The sequence below is a fragment of the Cucurbita maxima genome, unplaced genomic scaffold (genome assembly GCF_002738345.1).
Source record: "Cucurbita maxima cultivar Rimu unplaced genomic scaffold, Cmax_1.0 Cma_Scf00001, whole genome shotgun sequence".
NCBI lineage: Eukaryota > Viridiplantae > Streptophyta > Magnoliopsida > Cucurbitales > Cucurbitaceae > Cucurbita > Cucurbita maxima.
This window is the reverse complement of record NW_019272017.1, coordinates 9,528,183-9,548,316: the sequence shown is the minus strand read 5'-3', so window position 1 is coordinate 9,548,316 and position 20,134 is coordinate 9,528,183. Positions and strand designations below refer to the sequence as shown.

The window sequence follows — 20,134 nt, the reverse complement described above, 5'->3', positions numbered from 1 at the left end:
TTGTATTTCTTGTAGTCAACAATATTCTCCATAACTAGAGGTAAAAATAGGCCAGTTTAGATCCGTTCTTCTACAAAATCGACCTGACCTGATTCAATTTGGTTATATGGAAAAGGAAATCGACCGAACTAACCATATTCGAGTTGGGTTACTTTTTTATGATTATAATTTTTTAAGTTCTCCTTCTCACTCTTTGACCATTCTTCATCACTCTCGACATCCCACCAAATTAAACGAGAGAGTCTGTGTGTAAAGATTTAATTTGACTTGAGAGAGTGACATGAACCATAAGAGAGATCGAACCATTAGAGAGATCTAAATGATTTTGGAACTTATTAAGATTAAACCTTCCGAAATCATTCTATTTTCTTCTTTTTTCAATTGGAAAGAAGTTTCCTATCTAAAATTCTCAGTCTCTCCTTACCAACTGTGGTAATTGCTTGAGTGACAATTACTTTGAATTTAGTTTGGATCATGTCCATTAATTCTTCTAACACATGTTTGGAGCGTGTTTGGACGTGCTCGCGTTCAACATGAACACACATTCTCTGCGTAATTATCTATACTTCATAGCTAACTTTTAATCATCTACACAAAAAGGCACAACAAAGTCCATTACACTTGAGAAAATGAATTTTTAATAACCCTACCATTTTACCAAAGTAAAAAAGTGCTATGCCTTGATATAAGAGGCAGCAGGAGACTTCTGCACGTGAAAAATGAATAAACTAAGAGATTTCTCATGATTCCGTTTCAGACTTCCATACTTCCAGTGTTTTTCTGTGCTACATCAAAGAACAAGAGGATCAGCAGATTCAATACCTGCATAAGAATGGTAGTACCTCTCCCTGATTCACAAGATGCAAATGCAAAGCTCAACTTAACAAGGCACGCATAATACCCTCTTGGCATCCTGCTGGGATCGACAACTGATAGAGTAATAAACCCTGTCCCTCCCTGATATGATCAATGTGCTCATTTTCTAAACTTTTTTCCTTTGATTTGATCTAACTGATCATAAGTTCAAGTGTTTGTAAGTCATGGGTCCGCACAGTGGAGTGGTTCTTGAACCAATATTGGTTCACCCCGTGAAATAAGAAAAAAAGGTTGATGGATGAAGTAATGGGAGTGACAAATGATTACGGTTGCAGAAACCGGAGAAAGTGGGGAACCGTCGGTGACTTTTTGAGTCAAAGTAGAGACTAGTTGAGTACTACGACTACGGGGGGGTAAGCTTTGCTTCTATGACAGCTTTCTTCCTCCTCGATTCTTTTCTTTCTAGTGACTAGCTTCTCAAGTGGGTGGCTTGGTAAGCAAGTTAAGTCGGTTGAGAGTACGAGATTACTGACCGAAGACTGATCAATTGAAATGGGCGGAAACCATGCTATCGAAGGAATGCATCTAACAGTGTTCTGTCTGATGTGAACCAATGCATATCTTCTAATTAGCAATAGCAAAGTTTTTGATCAACCAGTTTGCAAGTTCATTTTTTGTATTTCCTTGGTGATGCTCTTAGACAGTAAGCCTCCCTCTGAAGCATGATCCCAAAATAGATGCAACATGTGGTTGTCGCATCCATAAGAAGCATTGAAACATCTATAAATCTTGAGGGTTACCATTAATCTTCTTTTAGCCATTTCATGCAGCATCTCTGAAGCAAGATTCGACTTCCCCTCTTTCCAGTAAGCATATGCCAGGCTTGTATATATCACACTGTCTCCTGATATACCTTTCTGTTGCATGGTGCTGTATATTTGTTCAGCAAAACCAACCCTTTCTCTGTGACACAACCTTCTTATTAGTGCCCTATAAACTGATAAATCAACACAATGACCTCTTGTCAAAAACTCATCAAGTAGACTTATGATAGCTCCTTCATTTCCTAGTTCACAATAAGCATCAACTAGCCATGAATATGTGCAATAACCGGGACATAGTCCTGCATCAAGCATGACAAATAAGAGTTCTTTGGAACTTTCCATATCTCTTACCCGATAAAATCCGTGAATCAGCGCCTTGTACGTGAAGCTGTCGAGCTGCAGTCCAGCATCCAACATTTTGCTCTTCACCTTCAATGCAGATTTCATATCTCCTATTTTGCAGTAAGCATTAACTAATGTGTTACAAGTGACATTGTCAGGTTCAACTTTCCTCTCACCCATCTCATTCAAGAGTTTATTTGCATCCCTTATCCTGCCTTCCTCGCATAACTTACGGAGAATTGAATTATAAGTCACAACTCCAAGTTGCAGACCCTTAGCTTCCATCACCTTACATAATCTTAGTGCTTCTTCAAGGTCATTCACTCTACAATATCCATCAATTAACGTGGTGTATGTAACATGGTTGGGAGAAACATCCTTAATTTCGCGAAAAAGCTTTACAGCCTCTCTCATCCTACCCTCTTTACAAAACCCATATATTAGGGAATTATATGTTATAATGTCAGGGCTCACTCCTCCCCTTTCCATTCTATCTTGAACACACAAAGCTTCATAATGCAGACTCTTTTTACAATACAAAGATATCAACGTGTTGTATGTGTAAAGATCAGGGGAAACAAACCTCAATTCCATTTCACTCAATAGTTGTTCAGCCTTTTCAACGTCCCCAGACTTGCAACAAGCATGAATGAGCACATTGTATATATGAATGTTAGGAACAACTCCAATTCGAACCATTTTCTTATAAATCTTCCATACCAAGTCGGTTAACCTATCCTTTGCCAAGGAATTTAAAAGCACAGTACAAGCATGCAAATGAGGCTTAAACCCATGAAGCCTCATATATTCTAGAACCTGAATAGCATCCTGGGACATCTTGCAATTTACATATATTATCATTAACCAGCTCAAAATATGTGCATTTACATCAGAATTATCATAGGTGGTTGCCAAAGCATTTAAAACCAATGGGGAGGATATGAAATCCTTATGTGCAATCTTTTCAACCAAATTTTGTGCAGTTTTGAAATGCTTGTGCTCTGTGAGAATGCATATCATGGTCCATGAGGATTGTAAAGAGTGTTTGTAATCAGGAATCAACTCAACCCACTTGAAAAACGCCCAAGAAAGTGAAGGACCTGAACAATAAAACGATAGCTGGAGGAGAATCTGGTGGATGGATATCGATGTCAGGCTAGAACTTATCTTGGGCTTCAAGAGGTGCTTCCAATGACCTTTTACGACAATAGCAAATACACTTTGGAGAAATAGATTCGTCTCGCAGCATATTGAATCCAAACCAGCCATTCTTTTCAGAAAAGGAAAAAGAAGCTCAACGAGCTCTGAGGTTCCGTACAACGTCGGCTCCTTCTTAGCATAGGGCAATCAATCTTTCATACCACAAAATTCATATAGAATTCAATAATCCAGAATATAAATGCATAGATTGCCACCAAATCCAAAAAATTAATCAAACAGATCTCAAAAATTGGTGGTCATGATTAAATTTGAAACGAACGTAGGAAATCAAACATCCACAAATCCTGTGAATCGAAACAAGCACACCTTATCATCCGAATCTTGCAGGAACTTATCGAGTAGAGGTAGCTACTGAAATTTGAAAACTCCCAAACGAACTGCTCAAATGAACTGCACAGACGACGAAACCGAGTTGAACAGAAACTTGAAAACGTTAGTGTGTATTATAAGTAGGGACGAAACACTTTGATGATCCATTTCCAAACCCTAAAATTGAAGATGACGAACACAAACCTTCTCTTTTCATTGTTGCATTCATTATAGACTATTTTCCAGTGGTGAAAGATCGACTCTCAGTTCTGAGCTTTGAGGCCAATGAACCCTGAACCAGACTTGGGTTTATAGGGGGTTTAAATAACATAAATTTCTATTCTCAATTTTTTTTTTTTTTTTTTAATTTTTTACTGCATTTTTTTTAATAAATAAAACTAAAATATATTTCTGACACATTTTTTTTTTACTTTAATTATTATTTTTAAAAATATATGGCATATTGTTCGTGTACTTTCATTAATATTTTTTTTATATTACGTAAGAAGTTATTCTAAAATATCGAATGTATAAAATTTCATATATATATATATATATATTATAGATAGTAAGAGACTCTGCCTCTCAAAAGGTAACTGAGGCATACAAAGGTTTCTTCGAGCCGACCGAGATTGGCCTCAAGTGCAAAGGCAAAAGGGAGCTTGACTGCAAGACCCACCTGTCGAAAAGGGACGAAAGTCGACCGTAATGATCCAATGGTACCGAGTGGAAGGGTCATCACTCAACGGATAAAAGTTACTCTAGGATAAAGTTTATTTATTTCACATAACCCACTTTTGTAATTTAGGGAAACGTTTTCATTACTTAATTTTGCAACAAAAAATAAAATAAAATACATTTTATTTTCTTACAAATAAGTCATGAAAGCATGAAATATTGTTTTAAAAAAAACAGTACAAAAGACATGTTTTAGAACAAAAACAAAAAAAAATCACATAAAACATGGGATAAGATGCGAGTGTCACAGTCATGTTTGTCTAAGGTATGTTGCTTGTAGCCGCATATTAGATATCCTGATCATGCTTAGCATGTTGCATGTGTCATATGCATGTTCTAAACCATTTTTACTTATTTTCATGTTAATTTGGTCTTTACTATTATTGTCTACATATGTCAAAGTTAAAAGGTCTCGAGATGTAATAGCAAATGTGAATAGTTGTCAATTCTTCCTACCCGAGTTATACGCTATCAAAGTTGTGTTTGTTGCATATTTTGTTTTTAGCATATACCATTGCTTTCTTACAAACCAATTTTCAAACGCTTTCTAAAACTTTATCTATCTTCGTTTTCTAAAATATTTCTTTGAGGAACGAGGTCGAAGGTTTGAGCATATGTTGTTTGTGCCAATGACAATCCAAATTCTAGTTGGCTGACTTACTCAAGAGTGAGAGTAAATGTCACACAATCGTGTTGCGAGTCTTGATAGTGTACGATTGTGACACGTAACACGTTTTGAATATTAAATCCTCAAATCAATGAACAAATACATGAAAACCTAAACTAACTAGACTCGAGGTTAACATGAAATATAAATCTATTTGGGGTCACTTTCAACTTTAAAGTAACTTATTAGTTCAAACTTGAGCATATTTCAACTAGTTAAAATATATATTAATTTCGATTAAAAAACGAGATGTTCAAATCTATTTCATGTGAACAGAAAAATATAAGTTAAACGTGATTTCCATTATTTTAAGATCACTCTTAAACAATTATGAACCAATCCTCTTTTTCTTTTGCTTTATTTATAAGTCTGTTAGTCGTCCCAATAAGTGAATATATAAGTAAGTTGTACAAACAACGATCAAAGGTATATTTCTTTTGTATAGGTAAAAATACAACACATGTTACTTATTTAGATAACTCTAGTTCCACTAGTGCACATTTGTGATAGGATCGTATTGATAGTTTTGCTAAAACACATGATAATTTGGCTGTTTTTTTTTTTTTTTTATCATTCAAAGGTCCTTGTTGTGAGATCCCACATTGGCCCAACGTCTTTATTATTCTCATTCATTTTGATTTGTAGAATCTAAATCAACATATTAGAGTTACAACATTTGATGACCGAAGAAAAATCAGAAATAAATAATAAATATCTTTTGTAAGGTTGGCTTGTTCAGTATAGTGTAACGAGTGTACTATGGATGTTTGAAAGTTTTGGTCTCACTGCTTCTCTCCTTCGGCTCTAAACTATTTGGTTCTTTCTCCTCTTTATTTTTTCACTCGGTGAAAGAAAAAGAGAAAGATGAAAGATTCATTCTCCTGAACCTATTTATTCAAACACTGAAAATGAAAAAAATGAAAGAAAGAGAAGCTCAATCCAACCAACCACGAACCAAACCACTTTTCCCTTATTCGATTAAGTCCTCAGCTGTGCGCAACCCTAAACCTTGAACCCTAAACAATGAAAACCAGTCAACAAAAAAAATATATCACTGAATTTTTTTTTAATCATAGTTGTGGGCTATATAATTAATCATGCTATGCAAACGAGAAAAAAGTGCAAGTGCAAGTATTATATTTAAGTTAGACGACTACCGAGCTCAATAATGCCTTATATTGACCGATATGTGAGGACAACAATAATATTATTTACATTTTTGTATGATATTTGAGGTAGAAAACATCAACATTAACCTTTGTTGACGAGCATACCATAGTTTAAAACGCCACTTCTAGACGTTAACTATCATAATAAAGTAGACGCTTTTTAGATAGTTGAACAATAAAAACTTCAACTACAATGATAATAATACAAAACTTGGACATCCAAACGTTATTCAAATAAAAACAAAAGGCTGACCTGGAATCATAAGAACGCCCAAGAACTGGTCAGTGGCATATCAAACAAATGCAGTTCATGGTACCATAAAGATGCCAGCCTGCAGGTACAAATTTTTTTCATGTAAGTTTATTTAGACAAGAAATACATTTAACCCCTTATCCATTTAAAGTTAAAGTTAGTACTACGAGAATTTGAACTTCTAACTTTAAAAGAAATAATACATATCAATTACTATCGATGAGTGTGGAGCTTGACGAGTTTAGTGATAATATATGGAAAATGGGTTGGTTTCTCACATTTTTGACAATAAATTTATCGAGGACACCCAGGGATGGTAGAAGCCATTCAGAAAAATATATTGATTGATGCTCACAACTGCTCACTGTAAGATATTCGTCTGCAAGGCAATAAAAGCTATCAGATAAATGACTGAAAATATAGAAAGTTGACCAAATCATTCCACTTTTGAGCATAATATGTAATCAAACCTGAGCCTCGAACAAAAACTCTGTGCGTTACAAAAGACTGCAAAACACAAACAAATTAGTCTCTTTCTAAGGTTAGAATGATCAAAATATCATTCTGGTGGAGTACTTTGGAACTAGACTAAAATGGAATATGACTTAAATACAAAATGACTAGTTTTCCATTATTTGTTTATAATTTAAGAAAGATTCTAATGATAGTGCTTAAAAATGAGAATGTGTTTACAGTTGTGGTTTACTATGAGAAGACATTCCAACAACAAAATAAAAAAAAAAGATAACGATCATCAAATTTTCAAATAGAAACTAATGCTTGATATAATTTTCAATCCAAACAAATAGATACAATTTCGTTTAATAACTATTTGGATTTGATTTTGGTTTTCATCTTTTCTATCTAAATACTAGAATTCTTAGCCAAATTCTAAAAACATAACTACATTTTTTTAGTTCTCAAAACATGATTTAGATTTTGAAGACGACTTTTAGAAGTAGATAATAAAACAAAGAAACCATTAGGTAGACTATTCATACACTTAATTTTTAAAAACTAAATAGTTAGCAAACGAAACTTATAATACTCGATTCCAAAACACCAAGAAGAAGGAAAGGAAAACATTGAGCCTTAGGTACACCGCGAGGACAATGTCTCCAGAAAATCAGTGAATGATGCATTAAATTCAGAGGAAGGTGATGGTAACAACAGTGGCTTTGGATGTCTTATCTCTTCTTATATGATTTAGACACTGTTTGATAACAATTTTATTTCTAGTTTTTTTGCCTTAAATTTATGTTTGTTTTCTTTTTTATTCAGGCAATACCTCAAGTCTGGTTAACGTGATCGAGAGACTTGTTATCTTTAAAATCTGACAACACTTCTAACTACGTAAGTTATGGCTTTCATAAAAGTAAATATAGGCAGGGACAATTTCATAGATTACCTGCCATGCAGAAGGCATATACTCACGGTACAAAACTTGTCCACCATCGGATTTCCCATGTCTTGATTCCGTCTCTGATGAAGATTTTTCACTGAGACATAAGTTAGTGAGGGTTAGTGTATGTCATATCATCTAAAGAAATATCGAAACAACAATGTCCATAGTTCTAATATTTCTCAAACCACGGCTAAAGGGATATTACAAAAGGAACACTTTTCAATTGTTGATAATTATTAGTTCCAACAGAATTTATAGTGATTAAAGCAAGAGTGTTTACTCGTCTATGAATAACTTGTCACACAAAGAACTTAATATTCTTTGGAATAAATCTTCCAAAAAGTAGAAAAAAACATAATCCCTATTGAGAGAAGAGTACATCAAACAACAGAAAGATTGTCGGTTTGCTCTCTTCCTTTGGAATCAATTTTTCAAGACTTATGGGATTGTGTTGGCTCGCAATCTGTTATTCTATGATAAGGAAGTGCTCCTGAACCCTCCTTTTCAAGATAAAGTAAAGCACTGTTGAACTTCTTCGCACACCGCCCCCCCCCCCCCCCCCCCCCCCCCCCCCCCCCCCCCCCCCCCCCCCCCCCCCCCCCCCCCATTTGTGGGAAATTTAGCTTGAGATGAACGGTAGGATAATTAGAGAGGTTGAGAGGTCTTGAGAGGAGTTTTGAGGGTTAGCTAGATTTATTTCTTTTTTGTGTGAGTTTATTAATTAGACTTTTTGTAATTACTTGTCACATTCTTTTGGATTGGATTCGTTCTTATAGTTAGTGTTGGGCCTCTTTTTTTGTGGGCTTGTTTTTTATATGTCTTGCATTCTTTCATTTATCTCAATGAAATCTTGTTTTAAAAAAGACTAAATATAGTTGAAGTGAAATTTACAGTTTCCAACTCATATCAATACCTGAAAAGTTCATCAATTTGGAAATCAAGGTCACACCATATAGCATAACATCATTCTCCTTATTCTTCTTTATTTTTCTTTTGATGGAAGAACCAATGAAGGTAGTTGCTTCCTATCCAAGAAAAGAGAAATTGAAAATGAAGCAACCAAAACATGGGCAAGAATAACAAAAGAATTGGTGATACGTAGATTCATATCATAGATCTCCCAATTCGCGAAGCAAGTCTTCAAGCAATATGAAGCATAATAGTCTTAGAGAATTGTAACAAGTTATTAAAGTACTCGACCACGTGAAAGAAGCATGCAAGTCTATGGATCAGAGCGAGCATTCATATCTCAAATATGAAACGGTTAAGACTAGGCACATATCACCAATCTTGTAAAGCATACCGAATTAGGCAGTAAAGTACAAGAAACATAATTCTTCAAGAGTTAAGACTATGCTATGCAACTTTTTGTTTCACATATGGGAAAAAAAAGTCCCTTTGGGCCTTAAACTCACCGTCTAACTATGTCAGAAGATCTATCCCCAAAAATGGTAGCTTTTGAAGCAATAACAATACTCGGATGCACCAGCAAAAGCTTTTTAATTTCTTCTACTGCCGCTTCTAACATATTTGCAAGAGAAAAGCCTTTCCTGAGAGAGTAAATACATAAAATTGTCATAACACTAGGAATACATAACAATGAGAACACAATTGTACATTGTTGAAACACGTTTTTTTTTGGATGATTCTCACAAAATTATGCATGCGAGAAAAAAGTTACCATTGGCTTGTATGAGGTGTAGTTTAGTATTCTTTTATTATTGATGGTATCTATATGAAATAGTAGGGGGAATAGTTTTCTATTTTTCTTTCTAATAAGAAACAATCACGTCAATGAAAATAAGAGGGAGCCTACAAAATTTATAGACCAGGGAGATAAAGTCAACCCCTGCAAAGGAAGGAAATGGAGCTTGAGACGTTAACTCGAAGAGATGATTTGGAAATAAGTATTTGAGAGAGAAAAACTGGGATATCCTAGACTAGGATGTTTAATCTGTTCTTTAATAGAAAGAGAGATGATGCTATTAAACCTTGTAAAAGAACTAATCAAAGCAGCAGAAACCACCAAACATTCCTAGTATGTCTAATCAACTTTCTTGTACGTCAAATAGAGAGTGAGATTAAAATGAAGTAATATCCTCCGAATTTGTAAAAATGCATGAGAAAGTTTAGGCACACTTGTAAGGGGAAAAATCAACCAAGGAAAATGAGGGACTAAGAAATAGGTCAGGAGCCGAATGAAAAAGAAAAAAATCAAAATATTTCTTAAGAAATGTCTATAAAGGAGATTTGGATAGTTGACTCTGATGCACAAATCACATGATAAAAAGTAACTGGAGACTTTCTCTATCGCAAACCCTACTCCATCAGTAACTCACAATAAGAAGCTCATGCAAGACTTAAATTGGAATGCCTGAAAAAGTTTAAAATGGCAGCTAATAATCTCCTTTTCCCAAAATTTAGTGAGAATTCTAATTTGACAAGTGCGCATAAACCTATAAATATATAATTAAACAATTTAAAATTTGAAGGCACTACCTGTTGTAACCCCACAAAGGCAAGGATGAAGAGACACGATCAACCCAATGATAAGCTCCAATACTAAACAGAAAGAAGAAAGAAATAATTCCCAAATTCAACATTTATAGATACAATTGGCTATACAATAAGAAATTAGGCAAGCGCAGTACGTTGAGCTGAAGAAAAGATTTATAATTCTCACATATGTGCACCTTAATACAATTCCAACCTTTTTTCCTTTCCTTTTTATAAGAAACCTGAAGTAGCGTTATAAAAAAAGAGAAAAGAAGCAACCTAAAAGACAGGAGCAAGGAAAAGCTCAATCTTTGACTATTATCAAGAGATGGACACCTCTATTTTCTTTACAGGTGATGATGATCGCCACTGTATCCCAAACAATAGGAACAAGGGAGCGGGGAAACTCTGTGATGACTGTCTTGCCCTTTTTGTTGAGGATCGAAAGGTTTGTTTCTGTATAGGGATTTTCTAGTTTATGTGATGGATTTTTTTTTATGGAAGGCAAGGGACGGAAAGCGTATTTGTGGTTGGCTTCTTTTTCTGAAATTGATTGGGTTTTAGTTGTTGAAGAAGTTTTTTGGTGGATGAAAGAGGCTAATCTTCAATGAGGTTGAGGAAGGCTGTCCATCATTTTTGTTCAACACTCACTGGAACAAAAAGTTAACTAAGACCACTATTTCTATGGAACTGAGAAATATCAACCATAGTACCCTTCTAGTTGATGAGTTTCTCTATCCAAATGGTATATTTTGGAAAACGTTGAAGAACTTCGATTCAGTGGGGGCTGATAGTAGGGCCTGGTAAGATGTTATTAGCCATCATTTGAGTGATGCGAAAAAGGCTTCGTCTCTGGTGATCATTGATAATTTTATTCTTGTTTCCCTACATCTGTCATTTAGCTCAATTAAATAGGTCTTTCTATCGATAATGGTTGAGTTTTAGAGGTGGAGGAGATGGTGCCATCCCTATGACTAAGAAAATGGAAAAGCCATTTATTGTGTTCCCTTTCTCGAGTGAGCTGTTGCTAGGATAATCCATAAGAGAGAAGATGGCAAGTCCCCTGCGACTGAGGAAAACTAATGTACGGTACTGGACTGCTTGGCGTAGGTCTCAACCTTCATAAGGAGAGGCCTCAAATTTGCAAATATGGCCTGCCGCAGAGGGCTGTAGGCACACAGGTCATGCTAAAGGTTGGCTGTCACAAGTAGCTGGTCGTAGGTGTGTTCACCAATGATCTGGCATGTCTAGTGTCACCGTCACAGGAAATATGTAGAGCACATTGGAGGTGTCGGCCATCAAGATTTGGGCACCATCGGAGACTCGTCGTCAAACAAGAGATTCACCTCGAGGGTGAAGGGATTCATCGACATAGGTCACATTGTCACCAGAGTCCATCATTGTAGTTACATTATCGCTAGACTACCTCGTCGTGGGTCATGCTAGGCTTCACCATTGACTAGTTGCCACTAATAAATGTAATTTTGTGCTTAACCTTGTGTTTAACCGCCATTACAAGTTACTAACTTTGGAGATTCTTTGGCCATTCCTTTCTAACCTAAATGTTTTTGCTATTCTTTTTATCGATTTGGGATTTTTCTTTTTTTCAAAATAGAAAATTATAATGTTCTTGTCTATTGCAGCCCCACAGTTAGTTTTCATCCTAGAAGACTCCTCTTTTCTAATGTTGGGTTAGGAAAGACAATGATGTAGGTGAAAGATTTTTAAATTCATTTTTGTTATCCAGATTGCTAGCCCAGAACTCTGGGAAAGATATTCAATTTTCTCTTTGCAATCCAAAGTTTTAATCAATCCATTTATGGCAGATAAGTTGAAGTTAAATGATGAATTTTCAGATTTTGAATTTGACGGTAAGTGGAGGCAAATTGGTAATTTCCATCTGAAAATTGAGAAATGGTCACAAAATGATCGTTCCCATCCTAAGCTGATTGAAGGATATGGTGGTTGGATTTCTTTGAAAAAGCTTCATTTGCCTTGCGGGAAAAGATATTGTTGAAGAAACTGGGCAGCATTTTGGGGGTTTAGTTAGTATATCTTATCATACTCCTAATTGCATGGATTGTTCAGCTTTTAGAATTCAAGAGAAGAAAATTTTTTGTGGTTTTATTCCAGCAGAAATAGAGATCATTGACCAAAAATATGGGAGGGTTTGTTTGATAACTCCAGAGTATCTAGACAAGCTTGCACATTTTAGATCATTTTCCATTGTTACTTGAAGCAGGAGCATTCATTTGGGGTCCTTCCCCTTTTCAGTTCTACAACAGTTGGCTTATTCATTCGGAATATGGAAAAGTTATAGAGAAATCCCTTGTTCAAGATTGTTCTCAAGGATGGGCTGGATTTTTTATTAGTTCAAAACTCAGAAAATTAATAGAAGATATCAAGAAATGATGTGCTGAATTTAAAACACAAAGGAAAAGAAAGGAACCAAGTCTCATACCTGAACTGGAGTTCTTTGATGCAAAATCAGAAACTAATGTGTTATCTCCTCTGAGCTAGACATCAGAATTGCGATTAAAGGTGAAATTATGGAGTTTTATTTCTCTGAGGAAAGAAATTGGATTAATAAATGTAAGTTGCATTGATTAAAATTGGGTGATGAAAGCTTCTTACATCATTTCTTGGCAGCTAAAAGAGAGAAAAAAATCTGATTTCAGAACTGTTTTCTATTACTGGATCTTCGCTTCTTGCTTAAAGAGAATTTGAGCAGGAGGAAATTCTGTGGTCTTCTCTTCTTTATATAAAAAAAAAACCCAGGCATTCGTACTACTCCTTCTAATCTTTGCTGGTCTACGGTGTCTTCTTGTATTCTTATCAAAAGAAAAATCTGTTCTTATTGCTCCATTTTCTCTAGAAGAACAAGAATGGAAATGAAAAACCTAAGAATTAGGCATTGGGCCCTGATGGATACACAATTGAATTTTCTTGAAATATCAGTACTTTTTGCAAGACTTTCAAAGGTTATTTGAGGAATTTCAATCTAATGGCCACCTAAACTCTTGGCAGCCAAACAAGGGTCCTTCCCCATTAAGTTCAAAATATGTGGTTGGAACACAAGTTATTCTAGCCTTTTGTTGAGGACTGATGGTGCCAGGGCATGGGTTCATAAAGAAATTGAAAGACCTCAAAATAACACTACAAGAATGGAACCAAAACACCTTCGGCAATACCAATTCGCAGAAAATTTTCTTCCCCATGAACTTGTTGTGATCGATAAACAATTGGAGGATGGCATTATCAATGAGGATCCCGTGGCCAGAAGAGTCATTATAAAAAAAAAAAATTAACTTAAAATTGGTTCCCATCCCCCAAAAAAAGAACAACGAAAGTGTGTGAAGAGTATTTTCTACAGTACTCTTACTAGCAAAACCAATTTGAAGTCCTTTGGCATAAATGGCATGGCAGAGGAAGATAGAAAAAAAAAAAACATAAGAATGCCTACATCTTTATCTTTTATGTTCATGAAATAAATCGACAAATAAGAAGAAATTGAAAACTCTATCTAGCAGGAGACGCATCACGAGATTCCAAATTACTTTTAGCACAAACCTGTCGATCATGAGTAGACGCAACCCAATTCCAAGGTCATCTCTTTCTTTTTGAAGTTTATGGTGCATGGTCTGAAATTCAAAAGGTCTAAAGAATTATATAGACAAATTGTACACAATGGAGGTTGCACAAAATTATAGAGAGCCAACTTGAAGTACAACGGTGGATAAAAACAGGAGATTGAAGATGCTGGATATTTGAATCAAAACAGTTCTTTTATTAGAAAAACAGAGGGAAATTTTTAACGGCCACCAGGTTTTTGGAATGCCTATTAGGTTTTAGAATATATTCAGCTAAATCTGCCATATGAGGGTTAATATAGAAGACCAAAGCTGTCTCTTGTAGCCTCCAGGCTTCACTGTAAGGTTGAATCCTTACTTTTCCTTATCTTGGTCTTCCACTAGGAGGTCACCTTAGACTGCTTCTTTTTGGTGGCCCATCATGGAGTAAATTATGAAATTGACTAGTGGAAGAGATTTCAATTATGAAGGTAGGCTGACTCATTGTTACTCAGTGTTTTTTAGCATTCTGTCATACTTCAAATTAGTAACTTTTCGAGAAAAAATCAATTGTCCTTGTAATTCATTTTCTAGCATTCTTTGAGATCTTAGCATTCCAAAGATTTAATTTAAAGGGGGAAATCTCAAGTAGCAAACGAAGTTAGAAGGGAGACCAATAGAGAATCTTGCTATCCCTTGTTATGTAATTATATCCTTTTATCCATCAATTGAAAGCTTTTTCATTCACGGTAAAATCACCATTGAACACAAAAGTTTAGGCTGATGTGTTATGATATATTTAGTTTTGGGTTATTGTGAGACCAAATATGGAAGAATAATACATCGTCTATATAGTAGAGAATAATACATGATTTGCATAGTAGAGGATAATACATGATCTATATAGCAGAGTATATACTAGTACACATGGAAGTCCTAAACCAATAATAGTAAAATTACAATAAATGAAGAAAGACGAATAAGCTCCTATATTTACCTATATACTATTAAATACAATTTGACAGTGTCCTCACTTGTGGTTGCAGACACAACAAGTGGAAATCAATATGAATTGGAGAGAGCTACCATTGAACTGAAAACTATAAGTTAAGTTATGTTAAATTTAATTTTTTTACATATAGTTTTAACAACTTCTTTGGTTTATAGATTGAGGCTTTACTCCTTTTTGTTATTTCATTTATTAATGAAATCTGTTTCTTAAAAAAAGGTATGTGAATGAAATGCATGAAGAAGGCTAACTTTGTTTTAAATAAGAAGAAATTTACCTTGAGAGTGGCAAGAAATTCAAAACTGTCATAGCAACGGATGTAAAAGAATCTTCTCAGGCATGTAGTATATAGTGCATCAAAATTTCCCCAATCTCCTGCGTTTGTGTGGCTTATCAAATACATTTTTTTAACAAGAAACAACTTCTCATTGGGGATATAATGAAAATGAAAAGGAGAATGATCAAAACATACAAACTCCCAAAGGTAGTGAAAAAGAAAATTGAACCAGAAAATAGGACCAGAAAACAGAACAAGATCTAAAAAGAACGACCAAAAAACAAAAAGGACTCATCAAACAAAAGCTCAACTCCAAAGAGAACTTGAACACAACAACTGAAAATAAGAAAATACAAGAAAAAGTTGGCTAAAGTCCTCAGCCCAAAAAAGATCTAACAAACCAGCTGAGATTCTCCACAAACGAGAACCCCAAAACTTGAATTGCCAAAAGAAAAGGTAAAGACCAAAAAAAGCTCTCTGGAAACTTTAGTAAAAAAAGGAGTCCTTAAAATGTTGAAGGAGGAATTCCCCGTAATTCAAGACCACAAGCTTCAATATGAGATACAAATTTGCTAGGCACCAAAGAGGAAGAATGGAGAATCCCTTATCATTTTCTTTAAAAAAAAAAGCTCAAAATGTCACTGATACATATTGGGTTGAAAGTACTACTGATAATAGCAAGTTGTAAAGAATCCTACGGTATTTGAAAGAAACTCTAGGTATATATTATTTTAGAAACATAACCATTTCCAAGTTGAAGTGTCACTGATACATATTGGGTTGAAAGTACTACTGATAGAAGATCTACTTCTGCTTATTGTTCTTTTGTTGGAGGAAATTTATTACATGATTTGGTAAAAAAAAACAAAATGCAGTGGCCAGGAGTGATGTTGAAGTCAATTTAGAGACTTAGCCAATTGAATTTGTGAAACTATATGGATTAACAGAATCCTTGAAAAACTGAAATTGTCTCAAAAGACACCTATGCACGTCTATTGTGACAACAAGACTGTCATTGCTATAATTCACAATCTAGTTCTACTGATAGAATGAAGCATATTGAAGTTTAGAAGCATTTCATAAAGGAGAAGATTGCTGCATATGTAATATGCATATCTGATCTCCAACGACATAACAAACGGCTAATATTCTAACTAAAGGGCTCTTGAAAGGACAATTCGATCAACTTCGTTGGCTGTGGAAGACATCTATAAGTCAGCTTAAGGTGGAGTGTTTCTTTATATTTTGTAATATTAGATGTGCATTATGTATATACTTATTATTTTAATCTGTAAGATTTTCTTCCTTATTGGTAGATGGTTTTTCTTCCATATAAGAAAGCCTCGTATTTAATTCATAATATACAAGAAATACAATGACATCTTCTTCTCATTCGTAAGTAACAAAGAGGGAAAGCCTTGAAGATGGACAATATATGTAGCCATTTATTTTTTATTTTAATGAAAATCTTCCGTGACATCGAATCTCCTCTGTACCAAAACTTCTGTCCCCTTTTGTGTCTATAACATCTTCCCAATTATTTTTCCCTCTAATACCCTATGGATTATTTCCTCTACACTTTTTCACTACTCTGAGCTACTTGCCTAACACTTAGATTCATCTATCTTTTCTCGAGACACAAGTTGCGTGTTCATTAGGATACATGAAAATAGTAAAAATCTTTTTAGGAGCATCAAAACTAGGGAAAACAAAAAAATACTGTCTCAAACTACTTCAGCAAATGATGCTCTACTTGACAACTGTGGTTTCCCTTTTTTTTTTTTATTAACGAGAAATGAAACTTTCTATTGGATAAGTTAAATGAAACTAATGCTCAAAAGGTACAAAGTCCACAAGTTCCCCATCTCCCCACCCAAGAGTCAGACAACAATATTTCTTAAGCAAGCTGCGTCTTCATTAGGATACATGAAAACAGTAAGAAATGTTTTTAGGAACATCAAAACTAGGAAAGACAGAAAAGACAGTCTCAAACTCTTTCACGAACCCATACTCTACTTGCAATTGTGGTTTGCCATTGTTTTCTTTTTTATTTTTAAACGAGAAATGAAACTTTCCATTGGATAAGTGAAATAAAACTAATGCTCAAAAGATACAAAGTCCACAATTTCTCTATCTCCCCATCCAAAAAACAGCCAACAATATTTCTCAAGTGATTATTGATTATGGATGACCTCTCCACCAACTGTGTAGCAAATCTTGGAACAACATGTATACTGGAGCTATTGGCATGAAAGCTCCCCCATCTTAGTTAATCACAAAAGCTACTTTCATCAAGAAAAGAGAGAGAATAATGAAGGGCATAGAAAGAAACAGCCCAACATAAAAGGAACTTCCAAACCTCAAACTAGATATACAAAAAGTGGGGTTCAAGAAACTCTCCCATTCCGCTCAAACCATAAGCAATGAGGATTTTCTTGGGCACTTTAAACCTCCATAACAAGGTAAATAAAGATCAAGGATGGTGAGAGTCACACAAAAGATTAAAGAGGATTTACAGGAAAAACCCTTCATAGGGTCAAAGGGATCCAGAGAAAAAGTTCCCACTCCCCCACATTTGCACAGACTGAATCCAACAAAGAAAGTAAAGATCAAATATCCCCAGCCTCCCTACCGGACAAAGACCTGTGAAAACACAGATTAAGCAGTGAAGACCTTCAAGGTCGTCAAATTCTTCATCTCCAAGCCAGAGTTTGAACCAATCATTGTCTTAAATGGTGATTGGAAGCTAGATTTCCAATCTTTCTTGGAGATTCTCCATAGATATCTTTGAATATAAGCAGGGTTATTTTTCTTTCGATATTCTGTGTGCACATCAAAGAAATAGAATCCTCCAAGAAAAATAGTAAATAACTAATATTTTACTGAGAGCGCTATTTTCTTATTAGGCAAGCAGAATAGCGATCATCAAGACTAGCTCTATATCAAATGTATAACAGAAGCACATGTACGGATTAATAACTCAAAGAGGTAATTGTAGTTCACCGTTGCCATTTCCTTCCAAAATTCGAAGCTTCAAAACTTGGGAAAGCCTTGAGATGTCAAGACGACAATCCAAGTCAATGAACACCACTGAACACTCCAAGCCTCCATAGCGGATCCCATTCCACTCCTTGGGAAGAATGCAATTAACTGCAGCCTGCTCACAGAAGCAGTCTACTTTTAATATCCCACAAATTGTTCCCAAATGCTTTCGAGGTGAACCAACAATTTGTCATAAACGGTGCAAGAAGTTCAAATGGACAAATTCAACTTGATAATTGGACCTGGATTAAGATCTGCGTCTTGGCTGAACCAGAGGGTCCAACAAGCTCGACCACATTGCCGACGTGGAGAGGAACTCTGTGGAGAGGCGGAACAAGCAAGGAGGTTCGCTCTTTGAGGACTCTAGTAAGCATCTCAGCGGCGCTCTCATCGCCGTCGATCCACTGGCGGAGCGCCATTGCAACGCCCTTATTTGGCCGGAACTCTGCGACAGTTTTTACGTTGGAGATTGAAAGAGAAGTAAATTTATGTTCCTAAATTATAGAAAATACATATATCTTTCTACTAGTTTCAATAATAGGTTTAAATTTGTTAAAAAAAAATGTTTTTATCCCAACTTATAAAAAATTACATTAATACCCCTAACTTGAATTCAAATCTACATTAGCTCGAAGATCAAGATCAACCAACGTCCTACTTGTGACACATAAGAAATTTGAGAATCAACTGCTATGGTCATAAAAAAGAGAACATGCATCATAGTAGTGCTGAATAAGATATCGTCCAAGATCGGAGTGCTTATGACAAGGAATCCTTCGTTTAATTTCTGGAGAATTTTTGGGGATGAAGAACGAGGCAAATGATCTTGACGAGGATGAGCTGCTCGGAGGGAAGGTTGGGGTGGAGAAAGGAGCTTCATTCCAGTCGTCGTTGTCGGTGTAACAGTTGAGTCTCGAAGTCAATAAATTTTCAACGTATCTTTTAAAATTTCAACTCGTAGAGTTTTATCGAGAGTTTTAGAGGTTGAATTTCGTCTCGGGAAATTAAGTTTAAGGTGGGGAAGGAAGGAATTTTAATGTCCTACCAAATTAGAAAAAAAAAATTGGAAAAGAAAAGGAACAAAATGGTTATTTTTCAAACTTTAAGTAAATTTCTTGAATTTTTAATTAATTATGGAGGAGGAATCTCAGCTAGTCGAGGTAAAAAATAAATAATAAAAATAAATAAACAAAAAAGTTGGATATTTTAATAAGATATTTTTTTAAAAATAGGAAATTACAAAAAGACCCCTAAACTATTTGGTAATTGCACAATAAACCTTAAAATCACAACAAATTCAATTTTTGGACTGACCACGTAAGATTCAAACAATGATATCTTGAGATCGAACGGTTGTGTTAAGCCTAAATTTTAATGGGACCTTAAGAGGCTGATGCCTAGGTATCGAGCGGTGGAGACTATTATGACTCATAAGTACTAAAATTTTGGAATAAAGGTTTATATGTTATGACTCATATGTTTGGAGTAGGGCTTACCTGCTCTGACTTAAACCTTGGTTCTGCCTCAAGTCTTATAGACCTAAGATGACGCTCTAGATTATTACCGAGATGAATCTAATCTAGAAATATAATCCATAAAAGACGATCATAGGAATACTAGTTGCAGTACCTATTATCCAAAGAGGAATCCTTCCAGTAGTTTCAACTATTTGTCCTGTTTCCCTCCTTATTTCATCAACCGGTCGTACTAGAGACAAAAACAATCATAGATAACTATGAGACCATATCTATCCAAATAGGAAAAGTTAATTCGTCCTATTATTTAGTATTATATTTTCTCAAAACTTCTATCGCTCTATTGGGGGCAGAGAACCTATCCCTGTTTTGGTTGTGCTACTGGAGGTTTTAGGAAAGTCGGAATATTAAAGCACTCATACTTAGATGCTTTCTACAGTTATCCGCTCCACACTTGGTTACCCAGCGTTTACTGTGGGCACGATAACTAATACACCAAAGGTGAGAGATTGAAAAACTTTA

At 35.2% G+C, this 20,134-nt stretch overlaps 2 protein-coding genes and 1 long non-coding RNA gene across 11 annotated transcripts in view; all 3 read right to left on the bottom strand.

Annotated features, from left to right (window-relative positions):
* LOC111493399 overlaps positions 1 to 20,134 on the bottom strand; it is a 631,558-nt gene that overhangs the window by 413,217 nt on the left and 198,207 nt on the right. The gene's annotated exons all lie outside the window — the stretch shown is intronic.
* Positions 567 to 3,798, bottom strand: LOC111492548 (pentatricopeptide repeat-containing protein At5g38730). Its single transcript, XM_023141896.1, has 2 exons — positions 3,717 to 3,798; positions 567 to 3,593 (listed from the first exon to the last, which is right to left on the bottom strand). Exon 2 carries the CDS (start codon positions 3,249 to 3,251, stop codon positions 1,467 to 1,469), a length of 1,785 nt encoding a protein of 594 aa, XP_022997664.1. The 5' UTR covers positions 3,252 to 3,593; positions 3,717 to 3,798; the 3' UTR covers positions 567 to 1,466.
* LOC111492982 (DNA repair protein XRCC2 homolog) lies at positions 5,596 to 18,628 on the bottom strand. Of its 8 annotated transcripts, XR_002719951.1 has the most exons (12): positions 18,380 to 18,628; positions 18,099 to 18,252; positions 15,096 to 15,193; positions 13,811 to 13,881; positions 10,244 to 10,306; positions 9,160 to 9,294; positions 7,748 to 7,838; positions 6,810 to 6,846; positions 6,618 to 6,718; positions 6,340 to 6,418; positions 6,192 to 6,222; positions 5,596 to 5,933 (listed from the first exon to the last, which is right to left on the bottom strand). XR_002719951.1 is itself a non-coding variant. In XM_023142542.1 (10 exons), exons 1-10 carry the CDS (start codon positions 18,554 to 18,556, stop codon positions 6,395 to 6,397), a joined length of 951 nt encoding a protein of 316 aa, XP_022998310.1. In that variant the 5' UTR covers positions 18,557 to 18,628; the 3' UTR covers positions 6,147 to 6,394. The 8 variants fall into 8 exon arrangements, 3 of the variants coding, with proteins under 3 accessions (XP_022998310.1, XP_022998332.1, XP_022998340.1); XR_002719949.1 differs by lacking the exon at positions 6,192 to 6,222 and having other exon boundaries at positions 5,597 to 5,933; XR_002719950.1 differs by lacking the exon at positions 5,596 to 5,933 and having other exon boundaries at positions 6,011 to 6,222.

What these genes read in the sequence shown, in the direction of transcription:
- LOC111492548 (XM_023141896.1), bottom strand. Translation starts at nt 3,251, where the DNA reads ATGGCTGGTTTGGATTCAATATGCTGCGAGACGAATCTATTTCTCCAA.
- LOC111492982 (XM_023142542.1), bottom strand. Translation starts at nt 18,556, where the DNA reads ATGGCGCTCCGCCAGTGGATCGACGGCGATGAGAGCGCCGCTGAGATG. An exon ending in AATTTCTTGCCACTCTCAAG is followed by an intron (nt 13,882 to 15,095) that starts GTAAATTTCTTC and finishes TTTGAATTTCAG; the next exon opens with ACCATGCACCATAAACTTCA. An exon ending in CCTTTGTGGGGTTACAACAG is followed by an intron (nt 9,295 to 10,243) that starts GTAGTGCCTTCA and finishes TTACTCTCTCAG; the next exon opens with GAAAGGCTTTTCTCTTGCAA.